This window comes from Schistocerca nitens, chromosome 1, assembly GCF_023898315.1.
Source record: "Schistocerca nitens isolate TAMUIC-IGC-003100 chromosome 1, iqSchNite1.1, whole genome shotgun sequence".
NCBI lineage: Eukaryota > Metazoa > Arthropoda > Insecta > Orthoptera > Acrididae > Schistocerca > Schistocerca nitens.
The window spans coordinates 1,216,502,667-1,216,522,409 of NC_064614.1; the positions used below are offsets into that span (position 1 = coordinate 1,216,502,667).

Consider the following 19,743-nt stretch of genomic DNA (forward strand, 5'->3'; position numbering starts at 1 on the left):
ACACACACACACACACACACACACACACACACACACGACTTCCAACTCCAGCATCTCGGGCCGCAATGCAACTATCATGTGGGATGCAAGCAGCAATCATACGAGGTGTGGCTAGAAAAAAACCGGACTAGTACTGGTGAAACAATAAAACGAATGCAATAAGGCTGAAAGTCGCGTGGCCTGTCACGTGACTCTCGCTCCGCCTACTGCTCGAGTTTCATCTGCCTCCTGCACTCAGTCTGCCCGTGGCGTCTGTTTTAAGTAGTTGACGTTTTGTCTGTGTGTTGGAAAATGTTGAGTGTACAGAAAGAACAGCGTGTTAACATCAAATTTTGTTTCAAACTAGGAAAATCTGCAAGTGAAACGTTTGTAATGTTACAACAAGTGTACAGCAATGATTGTTTATTGCGAACACAAGTGTTTGAGTGGTTTAAATGATTTAAAGATGGCCGTGAAGACACCAGTGATGACACTCGCACTGGCAGACCATTGTCAGCAAAAACTGATGCAAACATTGAAAAAATCGGTAAACTTGTTCGACAAGATCGCCGTTTAGCAATCAGAGCAGTGTCTGAGTTAACAGGAGTTGACAAGGAAAGTGTCGAACAAGTTTACCGATTTTTTCAATGTTTGCATCAGTTTTTGCTGACAATGGTCTGCCAGTGCGAGTGTCATCACTGGTGTCTTCGCGGCCATCTTTAAATCGTTTAAACCACTCAAACACTTGTGTTCGCGACAAACAATCATCGCCGTACACTTGTTGTAACATTACAAACGTTTCACTTGCAGATATTCCTAGTTTGAAACAAAATTTGATGTTAACACGCTGTTCTTTCTGTACACTCAACATTTTCCGATGCACAGACAAAACGTCAACTACTTAAAACAGACGCCATGGGCAGACTGAGTGCAGGAGGCAGATGAAACTCGAGCAGTAGGCGGAGCGGAGTCACGTGACAGGCCACGCGACTTTCAGCCTTATTGCATTCGTTTTATTGTTTCACCAGTACTAGTCCGGTTTTTTTCTAGCCACACCTCGTACATGGCAGTCTAGTCCCGGTACACTCCATCAGACAGCATTCGTCTATCTCCCCACATGTACACTACTATCCTTACCCCTTCCCCACCCCCTCCAGATTGCTGCTTGCATCCAATGTGATAGTTGCATTCCAGCCTGAGATACTGGAGTTGGAAGTCTTGTGTGCATGAAGTGTGCTTTGTTGTGTGAGTGAATAGTGTGTCTCTCTTTTACTGATGAAGGCTGTGGATGAAAGCTTTATTTAAGTGTCTTTTAATTGTGCCTGTCTGCAACTTGATGTGTGTTCTTTATGGTAAGCAACAATCTGTGTTTTCCCACATTGTTTTCAGTTTGACTCAATGCACACCTGGGTTAGAGCCATTGTTGCCATGAGATGTGACAGCCCTGTGTATTAAATTTCACACCCTGTACACCCCAAAATCAATTATAAATATTACATATTGTTCCTACCAAAAATTAGTTTGTTCTAGACATACCCCAGCAGCTGCAATAAATGTTCCTGGAGCCAACACTTCTTTTGCGTGAGGTACATTGATGGATGGTTCAAGCAAAAATGGTTTTACAGTTGAGGCATTCTCTGGCAGTCCATTATCTACACTTCTTGTATATCGTGTGGCACTTCTTGGACCAATACTGTACAATGCCTGTAGAATTAAAGAACATGTGCATAAAGTAAATATCATTAGCTGTTTGATGCCAAGAACATGTTTAGTGCCAAGAACATAATAATTTCACCCTTGATTCAGAATTTTTCCATTTAATTTCTATTATGTATGTGTCGTAATGTTAAATTTTTAGTTAGAAGACAAAATAAAAAAAAATTGGCCAAGTATGAGTAGGCCTCTTGCACTGAGGGGTTCTGCACAAACTTAATTATGTATATGGATAGATTATCAATCCTCAGAACTGAGGATCGCAATGATTTTGCCTGTTAATGATATTGATACTGACAAGATATCAGTCCCAGGAATTCCAAGACAATATGAAGATCTGTACAGTAGTTTTTGATACTAGCCCAGACATACAAACAGAAGTAAGCAAGGGACTTATGTTTATATATATATAGAGAGAAGATTTAAGAAAATATTTTTATTACTTACTAAAATGTGACTACAATTTACATTTTATGTTGGCATGAAGTAATACTTTCTATTATGCTTCTGACAGATGATGAACGCAATGTAAATCCGAAAGGCAAAAAGAGATTTTTTGTGTGATATAATTTTTCCTTTACTTGTACTGTAAAACCTTGCTTCTTGATGATTTCATGGTTCTAGGTCAATGGACGTACTCAATAGGTTTTAGTTAGTGAGTTTATGGATATCAAAATACGTGACATAAATGGCTGTATCTTTTGATTGCACTGACTTAAAAGCTTAAATGTTTTACACTGTCAAAGGATTGTAATTTTTAGTATGTGAAATGATTGCCAACTTGATAAGTTTACCTGTTTCTGAGAAATATGTTTCGAACAGACAGGCAGACAAACAAATGAAAAATATTTTTTCATTTGGTGTAACTTCTTGTCAAATTTCATTGTTCTAGCTCAATGGGAAATACTTTAGAAATTTTGATGAGGGAATTTGCAAATATCAAAATATGTGACTTAAATCAGCATATCTTTAGACTGCAATGACTTAGAATTTTAAATGCTTTACACCACCAAGCGACCAGAGACATTAGTATGTGACGTAAATCTGAATCCGATATGTCTACCCATTTGTGAAAAAAAGGATCCTTACCAGTGGACAGATAGACAGACAGACTGACAACATAGTGATCCTGTAAGGGTCCATTCTCACCAAGGTAGGGAATCCTAAAAAAATGTATTATAAGGTAAAAAAATAGACACATTATGAAACTGAGAAGGGAGCAACTGATCTAGATAAAACGGTTGTGAAGGGGAGAGACCATTTCTTTCTTCTTTTACTGGTCACCACTATGGCAGTCAAGCACAAGATAGGTGAGACCAATGTTATCATCACATTTGGCTGAGACCAGATAGTTGTTGCCTGATGCATAGAGCACAACACTTTACACATGCCACCATTTCATGGGTGTACTATGAGTTCTTCAGTTAGAGGAAAATCAATGCCACGGGGGTGAACTGTCATGCCAGTTCAATGCTGTGTAGCAATTGTACCATACAGAACCACCACCTCTCTGCAACATACAGAAGCCACTGCTCCACACACACGTCTTTGCTCACTACATGTCACAGGGCACAGAAAATAGTATGAGCATGGGAGTGGGATCACTGGAAGCATGAACTACAGAAAAATGTATCTTGGGCTGACAAGTCACAGTTCACATTACTACAAACCAAGTGATGCTTCAAGTCTCTCAAAAACCACATGAGGTGGCACATTCTGCTTGCCAGCAGGACATCCTTTAGGTATTCTCATGTGGGGGATGATCACTGAGATAAAATGGGGCACCTGGTACATCAGCCACTGTCTCTCTGGTGAAGAGTACAGCAACATACTATGTGTTCATGTGCATGTGTTTGCCTATAGCACTCAGCAGGTGACCTTTATCTTCAGTGTGACAGTGAACTTCCTCATTGCTCTTTAACTGTACAGAATCATTTGAGCAACACTGCACAGACATTAAAATGCATTTTTGGCCACTCAGGTCAGCTAACTTCGAATCCATTGAGCACATATGGCACATCTGAATGAGATGTCTATATCTTGGATTTACTTCTGACCAGTCTTCATGAGTTTGGGTGGTAGTTAAACTGTCATGGATCAGGAGGGCTTCCCGGTGTGTCCAGTGTCTCACAAAGTCCATGTATAACACTGCTGTCATAAATTCTGAAGGACTGAAGGGGGGTGCTGCATATTTATAGATAGATGTCTTCAATTCATTTCCACATGTGTGTATGAACTACAGCAAAATTCAAACACAAAAAACACATTCCATGCATTGACATGTTGTTGTGGAAAAATCAGTGTACTTGTAATGAGCTATGTATGATACAATGCAGGAAGACGAGGAGGGGTCACTCTGAAGAGAGGCAATATTGTCAGCCAACTGGGAAAGAAGAATAAAAAGGAGAAGAAGGAGAAGAAGAAGAACTGAGAAAGGGCCAGACTGCTTCATTCAGGACTTTTATGGTATTTTATCTATGTGATAGGTAGCCTTCTAAATGCTAAGTGTTTTTCTCAAAACAATTTATTGTGTGATTGGCAGGTACTTGAACAAGTTGTGGCAACTGCATGACCTCATAACTTCTTCACATCTTGTTGCATCTCCTCTGACCTGAGTGCATTCAATGATTCATTTGTGAAGAGGGTCATAAAGCTGTCATATTCTCTTCTGAGGCAAGCAGGCCCACAATTATTGTACCTGGTCTTTGATATCCCGTATACTGACAGTGGGATGGAGCTGATGTTTGTGCTGGGCCCACAAGTGTTCTGTCAGGGACAGATTGGGCGATCTTGTTGACTGCAGGATTACAACATCATGTAGACATTTCATATGTATCATGTGGGCAAGCACTGTCCTGTTGAGAAATGGCACCTTAATAATATCACATGAGAGGTAACACATGAGGACACAGGTAGTCTGTGACGTACCATTGTGCCACTAGAACTTCCTCAGTCACTACCAGCCATGACCTGCAGTCGTACTTGATGGTTCCCCACATCATGATTCTTCCTCTTCTTTTCAGTGAGTACAGGCCCCGTAGAACATGCACTGCATCAATGATCTGCTTCCATCTTATTCTGTCTCTCATTGTCTCTTTCCATCCTGCTGGGATTCCTAATGCTGCGCCATCCTTCTCTGTGTCATCTTTCCACTGTGTGTGAAGTCGTCCCAATGGTCTTGTTGTTTGGAGAGTGCCCTCAAATGCCTTCTTGGGAATTCTGTTGTTTCCATTCTAGCTGCATGCCCAGCCCATTGCAGTCTCCTACTTTTTAATTTCTGTATGACAGTGGGTTGCTTCATTAACTGAAAAAATTCTGTGTTCTTTCAAACTTTCCAGATATCATTCTCCATCACAGGTCTCCAGATTGTTCTCATCACATTTCTTCCAAAAGCATTCAGTTTTTCTCTTTCTTTCTTGGTAAATGTACAGCTTTCCTGACCATACAGTACTACTGGACATATGGTGGTGGTATATATCTTCATCTTTGTGGGGATTAACAAAGCTTTACATTCGAATGGGCTGTTTAGAGCATACAGACATCTTGAGCCTGAGGCTATTCTCTCATTTATATCCAATGTTATGACATTTTTACTGCGAAAGTGCAATCCAAGGTATTTAAATTCATGAAATTTTCTGAATATAGAATGGTGGTCAATTTAAAAGTGTAGATTTTGGTTTATGACTCAACCTATTTCCATGTATTCTGTTTTCTCTTAGGTTATCGAAATCTCATTTTACTGGCTCTGTGCCTGAGAGATCTGTACATGTCTTCTAGCTCTTATTCTGTTTCACTGAGTAGACTACATCATCTGTGCATGCCAGGAGTTTTACTTCACTGTGTTCAAATCAGAGACCATTGTAGAGCTGTAAATTACTCTCTAAAACAATTTTCTTCACTGCCAGATTGAAGAGAACACACAAAACAGCATCTCCTTGTTGTAAGCCTGTTTTCATTGGGAAGTTGGGGAATATGGATCCTCTGAACTTCACTTCTGCCTGTGAGCCATCCATGCACAGTTGTATTATCCTAATGATTTTACTGATATCCTAAATTCTCTTAGTATGTTGTAGAGGCTACTTCTGTGGATGCTATCATAGACCTGCTGGAAATTGTATGTTTTCATTAAATTCTCAGTATTTCTCAAAATTCTACCACAGAATAAACAGATTGTTAGTTGTGGAATGGTTTGGTTGAGATCCAGCTGGGTATTCTTGAATAATGTTTTCTGTGTAAGGCTTAATTTTGTTAAGAATGATCATTGACAGAGCTTTGTATGTTATGTTCAGCAGACTGATTCCTGTGTAATTTACACATTTAATTTTGTTTCCTTTCTTTTGTATGGGGCAAATTATTGCAGTTTTCCAGTCTTCAGTAATGTTTTAGTTTTTGAGATCATTGTGATAAGGTTATAAATTTCTTTGTGTAGTTTGTTTTCACCTCTTTTAACATCTCTGCTGATATCTGGTCCTTGCCTGCAGGCTTGTTGTTTTTCAGCTTTTGAATGGTGTGTACCACTTCCTGTTCTGTAATGCTGTATTTGTCAATATTACTGCTCTTACTCTTAATCATTGCACAGTTGAAGGCTATGTGAGGGTCAGTGCAATTTAACATTTCTGAGAAATACTCTTCCCATATTGCAGAATATCTTCCAACTGTGTTAGTGTATTTTGATTTTTATGTTTTATGAATATGTTTTCACTTGGATAACCTGTCTTCCTGTTCTTTGCATACTGAAACTGCGTCTTTGATCCTCTATTCCTGCTTTCCACTTCTATAGATTCCAAGACTCTAGTTAGATATTTCCTTTTCTCTGTTTGTAGAACTCTTGCTGTCTCTCACCTCACTGTGTTGAATGTCTCTCCCCTGTCCTCACTCTCCATATTATGCAGCTGCAACATCCTGGCTTTTTTCCTCTTTTGCACTGGTCTCTTCATTTTTTTGGACCATTTCTGTTTCTCCTGTTTCTCTTTCTTGCCCAATGTTTTCTCTGCTGCATCTGTTTCTACTGTCTTTATTCTTTTCCAAATCTTCCCAACACTGTTTTCCTCCCCAACTTCTTGCAATGCTGTAAACTGATTAATAATTTCAATCATGTATGTTTCTTTAACAGACAATTCCTTCAGTCATTTTACATTAAATTTAGGTTATGGCATGGATGTTGGTCGTTGATTGCAAATCATCTTGATTTGCCATAACATGGTCCATCTGATTTACAGTTTTGCCATCTGGAGAGCACCATATACCTTTGTGACTTTCTTTGTGAGGGAGCATCATGGAGCAAATTCACATATTCTTTGACAATGTGAAGTTGATCATTTGTAATCCATTTTCATTTGTGGTGGAGTGCCTCTATGTTTTCCTGTTGTGGCAGTGAACATATCCTCTTTACCTATTTTTCCATTAAAATCTCCTAGGATAATTCTCACACCATGACACTAGGATTAAAACCACTGTACCTCTCCAAAACATCCAAAGGATGGGACCTCTCCCCAGATTGCTGTCATACTCTTCAATGATGGCTTGCTGATGATGATTACCCAGGGCAGTGCAGAAATGCAATTCATTGCTGAATACAATGCAATGCCATTCATCAGCAGTCCAAGCTTCCTTGTCACAGCACTATTCCAAATGCAGCCTTTTGTGTTGTGGTGTTTATTACCTAGTCTAGCTGCTGCTTGCCTCTGATCACTGGTGCAGGGTGACATAGAATGTTGCAGGAAGTCAAGTACTTTTCATCAGATGGCAGGAACAGATGCAAAGTGATTATGATGTACTTGGGGCATATAACAATCCTCCCATGTGGTGATCAACAGAAACCTTGATGATGAATATTCCTGTCCTAACGTTCCTGTGCAGTATAATGTTAGACCACTATCACTAGAAAATTGAAGGCCCACAATGAGGCTTCTTTCAAACTATGCCAGGTGCTAATGAAGCTGTCTCACATCAGTATGCAGCATCTCCATGTCCTTTACAATTATCATTCAACATCTAAAGCCGTTCACACCACTTATGTGCTCTAAAAGGCCTGGTCAGAACACTAAACATAAACAAAGCTAACACACTCTGGTGGCCATTCTGCCAATCACAGAGAATTGTAACTGATCAGTTACATACCTTGCCAGTGGTGTACATTTATATGTAGTTACGCTGACATCTGACCATGCCTATTGTGTGCTTTATTGAGATGCAGTATATGTATACAACTGCTTAGCATTTTTCTGTGGCCAGTCACAGCCCTGCTTGCCACACATTGTATTCATCAATCTAAAGGCTGGTGTGTTCAAGTAGAGGAACACATGGTGTGTGCGTCTGTGACTGCCCCCATTATACTTTCAACAGCAACAGCAACATATCGCACTTCAGATTAATGAATACAATGGTAACAAGCAGGGCTGTGATTGGTCACAGATACGGTTATTATCTTATGCTTATGGTTATGTTAAACAGTTGCTGGGACTCAGATCACAACATGAAGACAGCAGAAACACGAAATGTTAATAACATATTCTGTGGAAAGACTGCTTAATGTGCTAAGGTTGCTTCTTTGAGGATACCACTCATTTGAGAGGGGAAGCTTGTGGTGGTACATGTCGCTATTCATGGTTCCAACATGTCCCACTTCCTTTCTACTGTGCCAATGAAAGATATTTATGTAGAAATATTAATTTATGGTAGTGGTGGTAGAGGAAAGATTGCACATTGTGCACACATTTTTTATTGATGCACGAATATGTAATGAAAATGTAAGCACAGTACAGCCACACGGCATGACAGAGGGTGAGCATTTTACTGGTGGGGAAGGAGCTGTTTCAATTTTGATATTGCAGTTTTGTGTGCCATGGATGCCAAATAAGATGATGTCAGGGTGATATGGGCTGTTGTTCTGAATAAGAAAAATAAAAAAAAGATTGTGTGGGATTACTTAATTAATTACTTATTTACTTCCAGACTTTGGGAAACTAATGATCTGTCTGTCAATGAGTTTGGTTATTAAGAGGAGAGAATTTACATGAACTACAACTGAATATGAGGTATGGGTTTACCTAACAATGGAAAACCAAGATGGAAATAATAACAATGGCTTTACTAATTATTCATTTGCAGAGTCTTGCAAATGCAATGGTCTTAATTGTATTCATGTAATTCAGTAATATATTTGCACTTACAATACGTACTGACTACATTGGTGACTACTTTGTAACAATATATTTCATATCCATCCGAAGTTGGCCAGTGGCCCAAAATTGTAAGGAAATTAATAAAATATTTGTGGTTCGGAAAAATATATAATTACAGTATATATTTGCATAATGTTGTGCTGTTTGAGATGAAATGTTTCCTTTCTAAGATGGCATTAAGCCATTGGTTTATATGGCTTTAAGTATGTCGTTACTTTACTTACCATTACTAAATAACCCACTGTTGGATATTTGACTAAAATAATAAGTCATAACTAGATACTGTGGGACATTTGCAACAAGAGTAAGTAATAGAAAGTGAAAGAGATATGATATGACCTGAAAGCCTACATACTCACACAGTATGTTTCTGAGTGTCCATACATGCATAATTTTTAGTTGACTGACTTACTTATAGTCACAAATAGTCGTGAATGTTTGTTTTAGGTGTACTTGCTGTCTGGACTCCAACCATGCCAACTGGAGCAGCTCAGAAAGTAAACATTTGTATGTCAGTTGTTTATTAATACCTGTTGATAATGGCACATACAATATACCAGTCATATAAATGACTCTCTATGATAAGCAGTATTACAGTAGGTGGTTCAGTTGAAGTGATTGACAAAAGAAGGAAGTACAAAAATGTCCAGGGAAACACAGGAATACTGTAATATAAGCCACTTGGGAATGAAATAAATAGGATATACAGGGAAGCCAAGATGAAATGGGTGCATGAAAAATGTGAAGAAATTGAAAAAGAAATGGTCATTGGAGGTACGGGTTCACCACATAGAAAAGTCAAAAGAACCTTTAGTGAGATTGAAAACAAGGGCATCAATGGTAAGAATGCAAAGGGAATTCCCCTGTTAAGCACAAAAGAGAGAGCAGGCTGGTGGAAAGAGTACACTGAAGGCCCTATGAGGGGGAAGACTTTTCTGATGACACAATAGACGAAGGAATTGTGGTTGGTATCAAAGGCATAGGAAATTCAGTGTTGGAGACAGAATTTGAAAGAACTTTGGAAGATTTGAGGTCAAGTAAGGCAGAAGGGATAGATAACATTCCTTTGGAATTTGCAGAATCATTGGGAAAAGTGGCAACCAACCAACTATTGTATATTAGATGCCAACCAGTTTGGGTTTAGGAAAGGCAAAGGCATCAGACCATCAGCTTTGATGATGTGCTTGATAAGGAAACCAAGACTGAAGAAAAATCAAGACAAGTTCATAGGAACTGTTGACCTAGAAAAAAAGCATTTGACAGTGTAAAATAGTGCAAGATGTTTCAAAATCTGAGAAAAATAGGAGTAAGCTATAGGGAATAATGGGTAATATACAATATGTACAAGAACCGAGAGGGAAAAATAAGACTGGAAGACCAAGAACAAAAGGGTGTAAGACAGGGATGCAGTCTTTTACTCCTACTGATCAATCTATATATTGAAGAAACAGTGACAGAAACAAAAGAAATGTTCAAGAATGGGATTAACATTCAGGGTGAAAGGATATCAATATTAAGATTCACTGACGGCACTGCTATCCTCAGTGAAAGTGGAGAATAATTTAGGACCTGTTGAGTGGAATGAACAATCTAATGAGCAAAGAATATGGAAGAGGGTAAATCAAAGAAAGGTAAAAGTGATGAGAAGTAGCAGGAATGAAAATAATGAGTAGCTTAACATCGAAATTGGTGATCAAAAAGTCGAAGATGTTAAAGAATTCTGGCACGTTGGAAGCAAAATAACTCATGATGGACAAAGAAAGGACATAAAAACAGACAACTACAGGCAAAGAGGGCATTTATGGCCAAAGAAAGTCTATTAGCATTAAACATTGGCCTTAATTTGAGGAAGAAATTTCTGAGAGTGTTCGCTAGGAGCACAGCATTGTATGGTAGTAAATTGTGGACTGTGGGAAGCTGGAACAGTACAGAATCAAAGCATTTGAGATGTGATGCTACATAAGAATGTTGAAAATTAGGTGGACTGATAAGATAAGGGAAGAGGCAGTTTTCTGCAGAAATGGTGAAGAAAGGAACATATGGAGAACACTAACAAGAAGAGAGGACAGGATGATAGGTCATGTGTTAAGAAACCAACAAATAAGTTCTATGGAACTAGAGGGAGCTGTAAAGGGGAAAAACTGTAGGGGAAGACAGAGACTGGAATATGGCCAAACAATAATTACTCTCTCTGAGTTGAAGGAATTTGTGATTAGCTCCATCAAACCAGTCATAGACTGAAGCTGGGGGTGGGGATGTGGGGTTTGGGGGTGGGGAATCCACTGATTGTCTATGCTCTATTATTTTGCAGCACACAGTTTCCCCCAGGCATAGTCTTTAGGAAAGCTTTTGTAATGTATTTACTTGAGTGTTGATTTTAAAACATTTGAGCACAAATCTTGCTAGTTTAATCTATTTGTCTTACCTGTAGATACCATTGATTACCAACATTCATACTATATAAAGGTGCTACTTTGAAGATGAAGCCATCAGCTCCAGGAAAATGAGTGAGCTTGCCAAAATCATCCATTTCAGAAGCAAAACGTGCTTCGAAGGAGTTATCATTGTAAGAGTCATCAGAAATTTCTGGATCATCTCTATCCTGTTTGAAAATATATAGAAACATGTAAGTATTTTCTGGTAATCAAAGAATTTGTTAATGACATCATTTGAGCCCATGTAAACTGTACATAAAATGTCACTCACCATAGGAAGGAAATGTTGACCAGTAGATAATTTGTGATGTGAACATGAAATGTTAATCCCACATCATTATTTTATCATGCAAATGATCCATGGAACATGAAACTAACCAAACGAGGTGTTGAACATCATGACTCAGCTTTGATACTTACATTTATTGTTAGGACACACACACACACACACACACACACACACACACACACACAGTATGAAAGTCTCTTAATAATATTAATTAAAACCTACATGTTCCTTGTATTTTTTAATTAGGAAGAGGGTGTAATAAAACAGAGAACTCCAAAAAGGATTACCTGTTGTGATTAGTCTGTGCGATTACTAGAAGGGCTGGGAGGCAAGTCTAATTTTTTTTTTTAGAGCACAGAAAACATTTCCAATGACCTACGTTCTTCTTTAGTGTGTGCATAATTTTGTTACAAAATATAATTTTAAATAATAAGTAAAAGAATGAAAATATATTGAAGTAATTATGTAACAATTGTAAATGAATGGAATATTTTTACTTGATTAAGTACTCAAGGTAACAGAGTTTTATGTGTATCACCAGTAAATACCTCTCATTTTCATTCTTGGAGGAAATAAAAAATGACAATTCAAATCAGAAAATGTGTTTTCAGATTGTGAGAACATGGAAAAAGAAGTGTGTTCAGCATTCTGAGTAGATTCATCAAATTAGAAAATATTGGTTATCTCTTTGATCCCAGTTTTCATAGTACCATGTCATTTTGTAGATAGAACAGAAGTCTGATGCTGCAAAAAGTTATAAATTTGAGTAAAGCAAATCATTTTTACAAAAACCTAAGTGATGCAAAGAAAAGAAATTAGTTAAGCGTTTGCTAAAGAAAGAATAATTAACAGCATGAGTTCTCCATGTGTTTTGCAAAACACAAATTCTTTATTATTTACCAATGACTACTAGTTATGAAAATAGGAAGGAGTTGTTTTAACTAAACTCTGATTTCAGTGGCTTATAGAAATGTTCTACTGCCAAAATAGAAACCATTTAAGCTAAAGTAGCAGTACCAGTAATAAGATAGTGTGGCCCAGTCCTGGAGATCCCCGTAGGCAACTGGTAGGGGCAGTATCAGCATTTCCAGAACAAACATAGACACGATGTACTGTTAACTGATATGCTGAGTGCAATTGGTGGGTAGGAAGCCAAAGGATATGCCCAACAACTGTTTCCTCAGGAAAGTAGGGGCCTTTGTAATCCTGAAAATAAAAAATAAATAATTTTTGTTAGTCCAGATAAAGAAGTTATAATATAATACATATCATGAAATTTTTGAGAGAAATATGACTGGAACTATCTGTTTATTTACTTGCCCTACCTTTGTACCTTAGAGGAAAAAAGCTAATGTATGTGACTTAGGGTTTGCAAAACATTTTTCTATATTTCTTGAAATACAGCTGACTGAAAACCAAAATTTGAAGTATTAGTGATGAATACAGATTTTTTTTTTCCAGCAACTTTTTGTACTTAGTGTTTATTACTCTATGTTGGTCTTGTTTGTATTTCTTTAATAAAATATGGTTTCAGTTTGTGAAAGTCATTACCACTCAAATGACACACCATTGTGTTACTGTTATACACTATTAAGCCAAGAGATGTGGCCTACCTTCCTAACAGTGTGATGGTGCTCATTTGACATACATAATATCTACAGTCATATGTCAAAGTCCTGAATGTAAGCTAGATGGTCCTAACAATGCATGCATAGGTCTCAAAGGTCATGGGCAGGACTGCAGCCTGATGACCTACACCACAATAATTTAAAATAGTGAAGTATTTATTTCAGTATTGAGGTGCAGGCCCTTGTGTAATTCTAAAGATGTTGACATAATTACTTTGCATGGACTTACTTAGCTGGATGGATTTACTATTCAACTGAGTTTTCCAGTAAACAGATGATATGAATTAAGTCCGCTTGAAATGAAATTAGATTTCATGAAAAGCCAGCTTCTTCCATAATTCAGTTCATCCAAATTAGGACCCATTAAATGTTAAAGGTGTTGTCCTATTATCAAGATCACTCTAAGAATGTATCCATCACTTATGATTACAAACAGCAGTGAAAACGATCATTTTGAAAACTGAAGCTCATTGAAAACAGTTTTCATATCTTCATGTTGGATTAAAGGCTCAATATTTTGGCTTTTCTCAGTATTGAAAGTGACAGTTTAAGACAACTAATTATGAAGACATAATTAGTAGCTTAGACAGAAGTGTAGGCACAAACCAATTAGCCAATAAGATAATTCCTTTTGTTATTTTGAATTTTCCATGTCATTTTCAGGGTTCCATGCCTCAACTTAACCCTTATAGGATCACTTTCTTGTCTGTCTGTTTGTCTGTCTGTCTATCTGACTGTTAAAAACCACCTTTCTCAGGAACGGGTAGGCATATCAAGTTTAAATTTATGCCACATACTGAGGTCTATAGGTCCTTCGTGATATAAGAAATTGAAGCTTCTAGGCCAAGGAAATCAAAAGATATGGCCATTTATGTCACATATTTTAATATTTGCAAACTCACACATCAAAACGTAGAGGGTACTTCCCATTGTCCTAGAATCATAAAATTTGGCAAAAAGGAAATGGTACAACCAAAGAAAAAACCCTAAAACTGTAAATTTGTAATTATCACAAATGAAAAATATTTTTTTGGTAATTTGTTATCAACTGTCTGTCTGTCTGTCCATCTGTCTGTTAAGGCCCCTTTCACTCATGAATGGGTAGACATAGGTTGAAATTTACTTCACATGCTGAGATCTATGGTTCCTTGGTGGTATAATAAATGTTAGCTTCAAGTCAATGCAGTCAAAAGGTATGGCCATTTATGATACATATTTTGATACAAATTCGCTCATCAAAATCTATAGGGTACTTCCTGTTTCCCTAAAATCATGAAATTTGGCAAAAAGGAAGGTTTCACAGTACAACCACAGGAAGAAAATCCAAGAACTGCAAATTAGTTACTAATCTCATGAAGAAATTTTTTTGTCATTTTCTAGTAGACTGTCTGTCTGTCTGTCCATCTGTTAAACCCCTTTTCTCAGGAATGGGTTGACATAGCAAGTTGAAATTTATGTCACATACTAAGGTCCTTTGGTGTTATAATTAACATTAGCTTCTAAGTCAATGCAGTCAAAAGGCACAGTCATCTAGGACACATGTTTTGATACTTGCAAACTCACTCATCAAAATCTGTATGGTGCTTTCTGTTGATCTACAATGATGAAATTTGGCAACAAGTAAGGTTTCACAGTACAAGTATAGCAAAGAATTGAAAACCGTTAACTTGTAATTATATCACATGAAGGAAATATTTCTTTTGTCATTTGTTATCTGATGCCAAACTTGAAATTAAAACAATCAGTAGACTGACTGGGCCACAAGGGTAGAAGTCTGTGAACGTTTGTTTCACATATAACTTGAAACACACTATATATGTGCAGTAATTGCTCCTTTGTATTTGATGGTGGATAAATTTGGAAATGCATCATATGAGCAATATAGTCATTCCTTGCCTGAAGTTTGATTTTTACCATTGTGACACAGTAAGCCAGAATGAAGAACCATTGATTATTATAAAAATGGTCACCTGATTCTTGCACCACTTTGTCACATCTATATTATTGAAACAGAAACATTCTGAAAGTCTTGGAATCCTGGGACCAATACCTTCCCAGTATCAATGTTGACAACAGGCAAAAATTGGTGAGATTTTCGATTCCCAGAATGGGTGACTGCCTACATACATAATTAAGTTTGTATGGAACCCTCAGTGCATGAGTCCTACCAGAACCTGGCCAATTTTTTAAAATTGACGTACTGATTGTTGCACAGATCAACTACGATGATGGCAAGGGGGCCGATGGAAGCGGCCCAACCAGAACAGCAGGCTGTGGCAATGGACTCGAGGCCAGAGATTGACCAGCACCTGGCACTGGGAAGCTGGAACCTCAGGGTGCTGCATGTGGAGGATGCAGCCAATGGCATGGGAGTGCCTCCACAGCAGATGACAATGGGCTTGAGGTGGAGGGGCAGGCTGCGGTGACAGGGCCGCACCCGTGAATTGGTAGCTTCCAGTGGTAAGCAGGGGCACAGCTGATCAAAATTGTGCACCACCAGCCCATTCACTGTTCAAATATCACAAAGATGGCATCCCTGGTGGCAGACAACAGTGGCCAGTATACACTTGCTGACCAAACTCCCGTGCCTTGGCGACTGTGACGTGAAGTGAGCAGATGAATCCGACCATGGCAGATGTGCACACCTTGGAAGGTGGAGGAACATATGTGGCTGCCAGCCATGAAGCAACTCAGCTGGCTCAACTCCCCCACAGGCATGAAATGATAGGTGCTGAGAAAACAGAGAAGGGCATCATCAGGGAAGAATCCACAACAAACTTTTTCATTTGGGACTTGAATGTACACTTTAGTCATTCTGCCTCACCATTTTATTGAGGTTGGAATGGGGGAGCCAGGACATGATGAATGCTGTGACAGGAACAAGACAATTGAAAGGTGTGAGAAATGAACTGGGTCCCATTATTGGAAATCACTCAAAAGTGCACAAATTGTGATCTCAGCTGATGTTAACTCACATTGGAGAATGTAAGGAAACCAGCAAACTGCATCCATAACCAAGGGCCAATAATAATTCAAGAAGGGACCCACAATACTCATATGATGCATTTCCAAATGAATGCATTTCCGTATCTGGCATGAAGTGGGCCACGGGGTAGGGATGCCCCATTGTTGGGCACACTGCTGACAAGTCACAACAAAACAGATGAATTGCCATCAATCCCTGGCCCAAAAACATGTCTCCTAGCCAACAGGTTAGTGCATGAAACTCCTCAAAGACCCTGTTGGAGAAGGCGTAGAACCTCACACCATAATACAGTGGGAATGACTACTCTGGGAGAGTGATAATGTGAGGAGAAACAGTCGTGCGAGGGGTCCAAAGACTAACCCACTGCTTTATCTGGCTAGCCCTTTGAACAAAACCGAACCATGTAGCAGAGAACCAGGTCAGTGGCAATGGCAGCTGCTACATGTGAGCTCGCAACTGGAAAATCCTTGACCACAGGCTGTGTTTCTGTATCAAGATGGAAGCAAAGCAGTTCTTCAATTGTAGTGAGACAAGAATAGTACTCAGCATTGTAGGCAGTGTTCTGCCTCATCAAGCAAGAAAGTGTAAGGCTTAAACAAGGAAATCAAGTGTATGGTCAGTAATAGTGTGAAACTTGGAGCCACAGAAAAAAAAACATGAAATTCCTGGAGAGCATAGACTGTGGCAAGATCTTCTTTTTTCACTTGGGAGTAATGCTGCTGGGTCAGATTGAGAGATTTAGAGGTGAAAGCAACAGATCGTTCACATCCATTGGCACACTGGCATGCTAGGATTACATTGAGGCCACACTGTGAGGCATCAGTCACCAAAATGATGTGCTAGTCCAGAGAGAATGTAGCTAAACAAGGGGTTAAGACTAGTTTAGATTTCAGCATTTGAAAAGCATGTTCACAGTCGGGGCTCCAGTGAAAAGACACAATTTTGCATAACATGCTATGCAATTGGTGGGCCAACGTTGTTTCCCCTGGCAGGAATTTATGGTAGTATGCTATCTTCTCTAGGTGGGCCTGAAGCTCCTTCATGGATGAAGGGTGAGGCATAGACATAACAGTGAAGATGTGGTGTGGCAGAGGGCAAACCTCATCCCGCAAGACCTTGAACCCCAATAAACAAAAGTAGGTTGAAAAAACTGAGCTTCTGTGATGTCTCACCGTAAGCCTGCAGATTGTAAGACAGAAAACAAAGTGCACAAATTTTTCAAGTGACTGACCATGGAAGAGCCCATGTCAACAATATCACCCATGTGATTAATGTAACCCAGGACAGGCATATTTAGTTGCTTTAAAAATCGTTGGAAAATTGCAGGGACACTAGCCACACCAAAAGGAAAGTGCAAATATTATTAGAGACTGAAAGGAGTATTCAGAACTGGAACTTGCTGAGAGTTTTTATCTACATGAACTGTTGCAGATATGCTGTAGACAAATTGATTTTAGGAAAGTAGTGGCCACCTGACATTTTCGCCAATGGCTCCTCCTGCTATGGGAGGGGATATGTACCCACCCACAGAGGCCAAGTTTCCCTGATGGCTTATGAAATACAACTAGCGGAGATGACCATTCACTAACCATAACAGGTTGCACCACTCCTAAGGATGGAAGTCTGTCCAACTCCATTTTCACTTCAGCTTTGAAGTCTGTCCAATTCTGCTTTCACTTGATCTTTGTGGGTGACAGGAATAGGATGTGCAAGACAGAAATGAGCGAAGCCATGAACTTCAAAGAAATATCAGTAAAAAAATTTGCAACATGCCCTATATCTTTGGAAAACTAGTTCAAAGATTCCTCACACAGTGTTTCCAATTGAGGATATATTACCTGATTGGACACAAGGTGAACTGCACTGGTGATAGAAAATCTAAATGACTGAAATGCGTCCATCTTGAACAAGTTCTCAACACCTGCATCAGCAGCCACCAAAAACGTAATAGAAAGAGGCAGAAGCTATGTTGTCTCAACAATGCAATGTTCTGTTCATTATAACTGACCGGATTGTGTGTAACTGGTGTTCTGTGAGCTTAAACTCACATAGGTTTGAGAGATCCATAACGTCACTGCAGCACCTATGTCAATTTGTAGCCACAGCACTTGGCAAAAAACACTTAACCCAGTAAACAACTTGGGAGAAGTCACAAGCATTGGAGTCACACAGTTTACATCCCTGTCTTTATCCTGAGCAACCTTCAGTGAATGGACACATGGAGACGATCTAGCCTTTCTTCTGGCAAGCCCTAGAAATAGCCCTGTGCTTAGGGCACACTGAATGTTCATGCTATACAGAACAGAAAGGACAAGATGGAAACAGAGAATGTTGGCGCTGGCACTGTGGTGATAATGGCTGCTTGGGCTGACCTTGGTCTGCTCGGCACTGGGAATGCATGTTTACCACTGCCACTGCCACTTCCTTGTGCAAGCTATCTGTCATCCTAGTGGGAACATCCTGTGACACTACTGGCACATCACCCCAGTTTGGTCAACTGCTGCCTAAGAAACTTCAAAAGATTCTGCTGCTTGCAAAACTTCTGCTGACAGAGGATTTTCACAGAGTAAAGCCTTCTGACTCACTTCCTTGTCTGGAGCTAAACAGATATTTGTGTTGCACACCATAGAGTCTAAATAAGAATCATTATGGGCATCAGTAATCAACTGATTCTTATGACTAAGGCCTTGAAATTTGGCTGTCTAAACTCTGTATGACCAGTTTCATTTCTTGCAGCATTGGTAGAATTCAACTCATGCCTCTATGATGTGCAATTATTCATGATGTTAGTTGGACATAAACTGCACATTTGATCAGAAGTAAGAGCTCAGGATTCTTGTAAAGGGGCAAGCTGACACAGTAACTGACACATTTTAGGTGGAATCCATGAGAGGAAGAAGGCTTTGCACAGTCTGTCACACCAAAAGCCAAAAAATGCTGTCTTTTTTTGGAAGCTTCCCAATCTTCAGTTAAATTGTCATATGGAGGAAAAGTGGGTGGAATAGCATGGAAGCTGACAAAGTGGCCACTGCTGAAGTACACTGTTCAATCAGGGCTGGTGGCACAGTGTTCATAATGACTAAACCTAATGAAACTGCACTTAAAGACTGCACATGCAGAAACCATACCAGACTCATCACCAGTCACATAGTAACCAAGCAATACATGAAACCACTCCAAGTAACACAAATATGGCTTTATTCATAAACCTCTGAACAATAACGGAAATAAGCATCTCATGACTCCACTCATAACATAACACAGAACAACTGATGTGAATGGTGCAAACTAGAAGAATATAGAGAGGGCCCATCAGCACTGCTCTGCATGTACATAGGCACAAGTCACCAGTAGATGGCATGGCAGACACTGTGCCATGTGCATGATTCCCACAGGTGGCTTGCAGTGGCTGGCCTGCACTAGTACAGTTGATGGTTGATTTGTGTACACACACACACAGGTGATACAACATTCGGTTCACTCACACTTATATGCCCTAATAGCAGGATACAGCAAATCATCTTATCAT

General features: G+C 39.1%; 1 protein-coding gene across 1 annotated transcript in view; it reads right to left on the bottom strand.

Annotated features, from left to right (window-relative positions):
- LOC126201327 (extracellular matrix organizing protein FRAS1-like) overlaps nt 1-19,743 on the bottom strand; it is a 422,703-nt gene that overhangs the window by 30,022 nt on the left and 372,938 nt on the right. The window contains exons 17-19 of the mRNA XM_049936776.1: nt 12,618-12,806; nt 11,302-11,478; nt 1,516-1,683 (exon numbers count right to left, since the gene is read on the bottom strand). Of these exons, the coding sequence (XP_049792733.1) occupies nt 1,516-1,683; nt 11,302-11,478; nt 12,618-12,806 (534 nt within the window). The remainder of the gene's footprint in view (nt 1-1,515; nt 1,684-11,301; nt 11,479-12,617; nt 12,807-19,743) is intronic.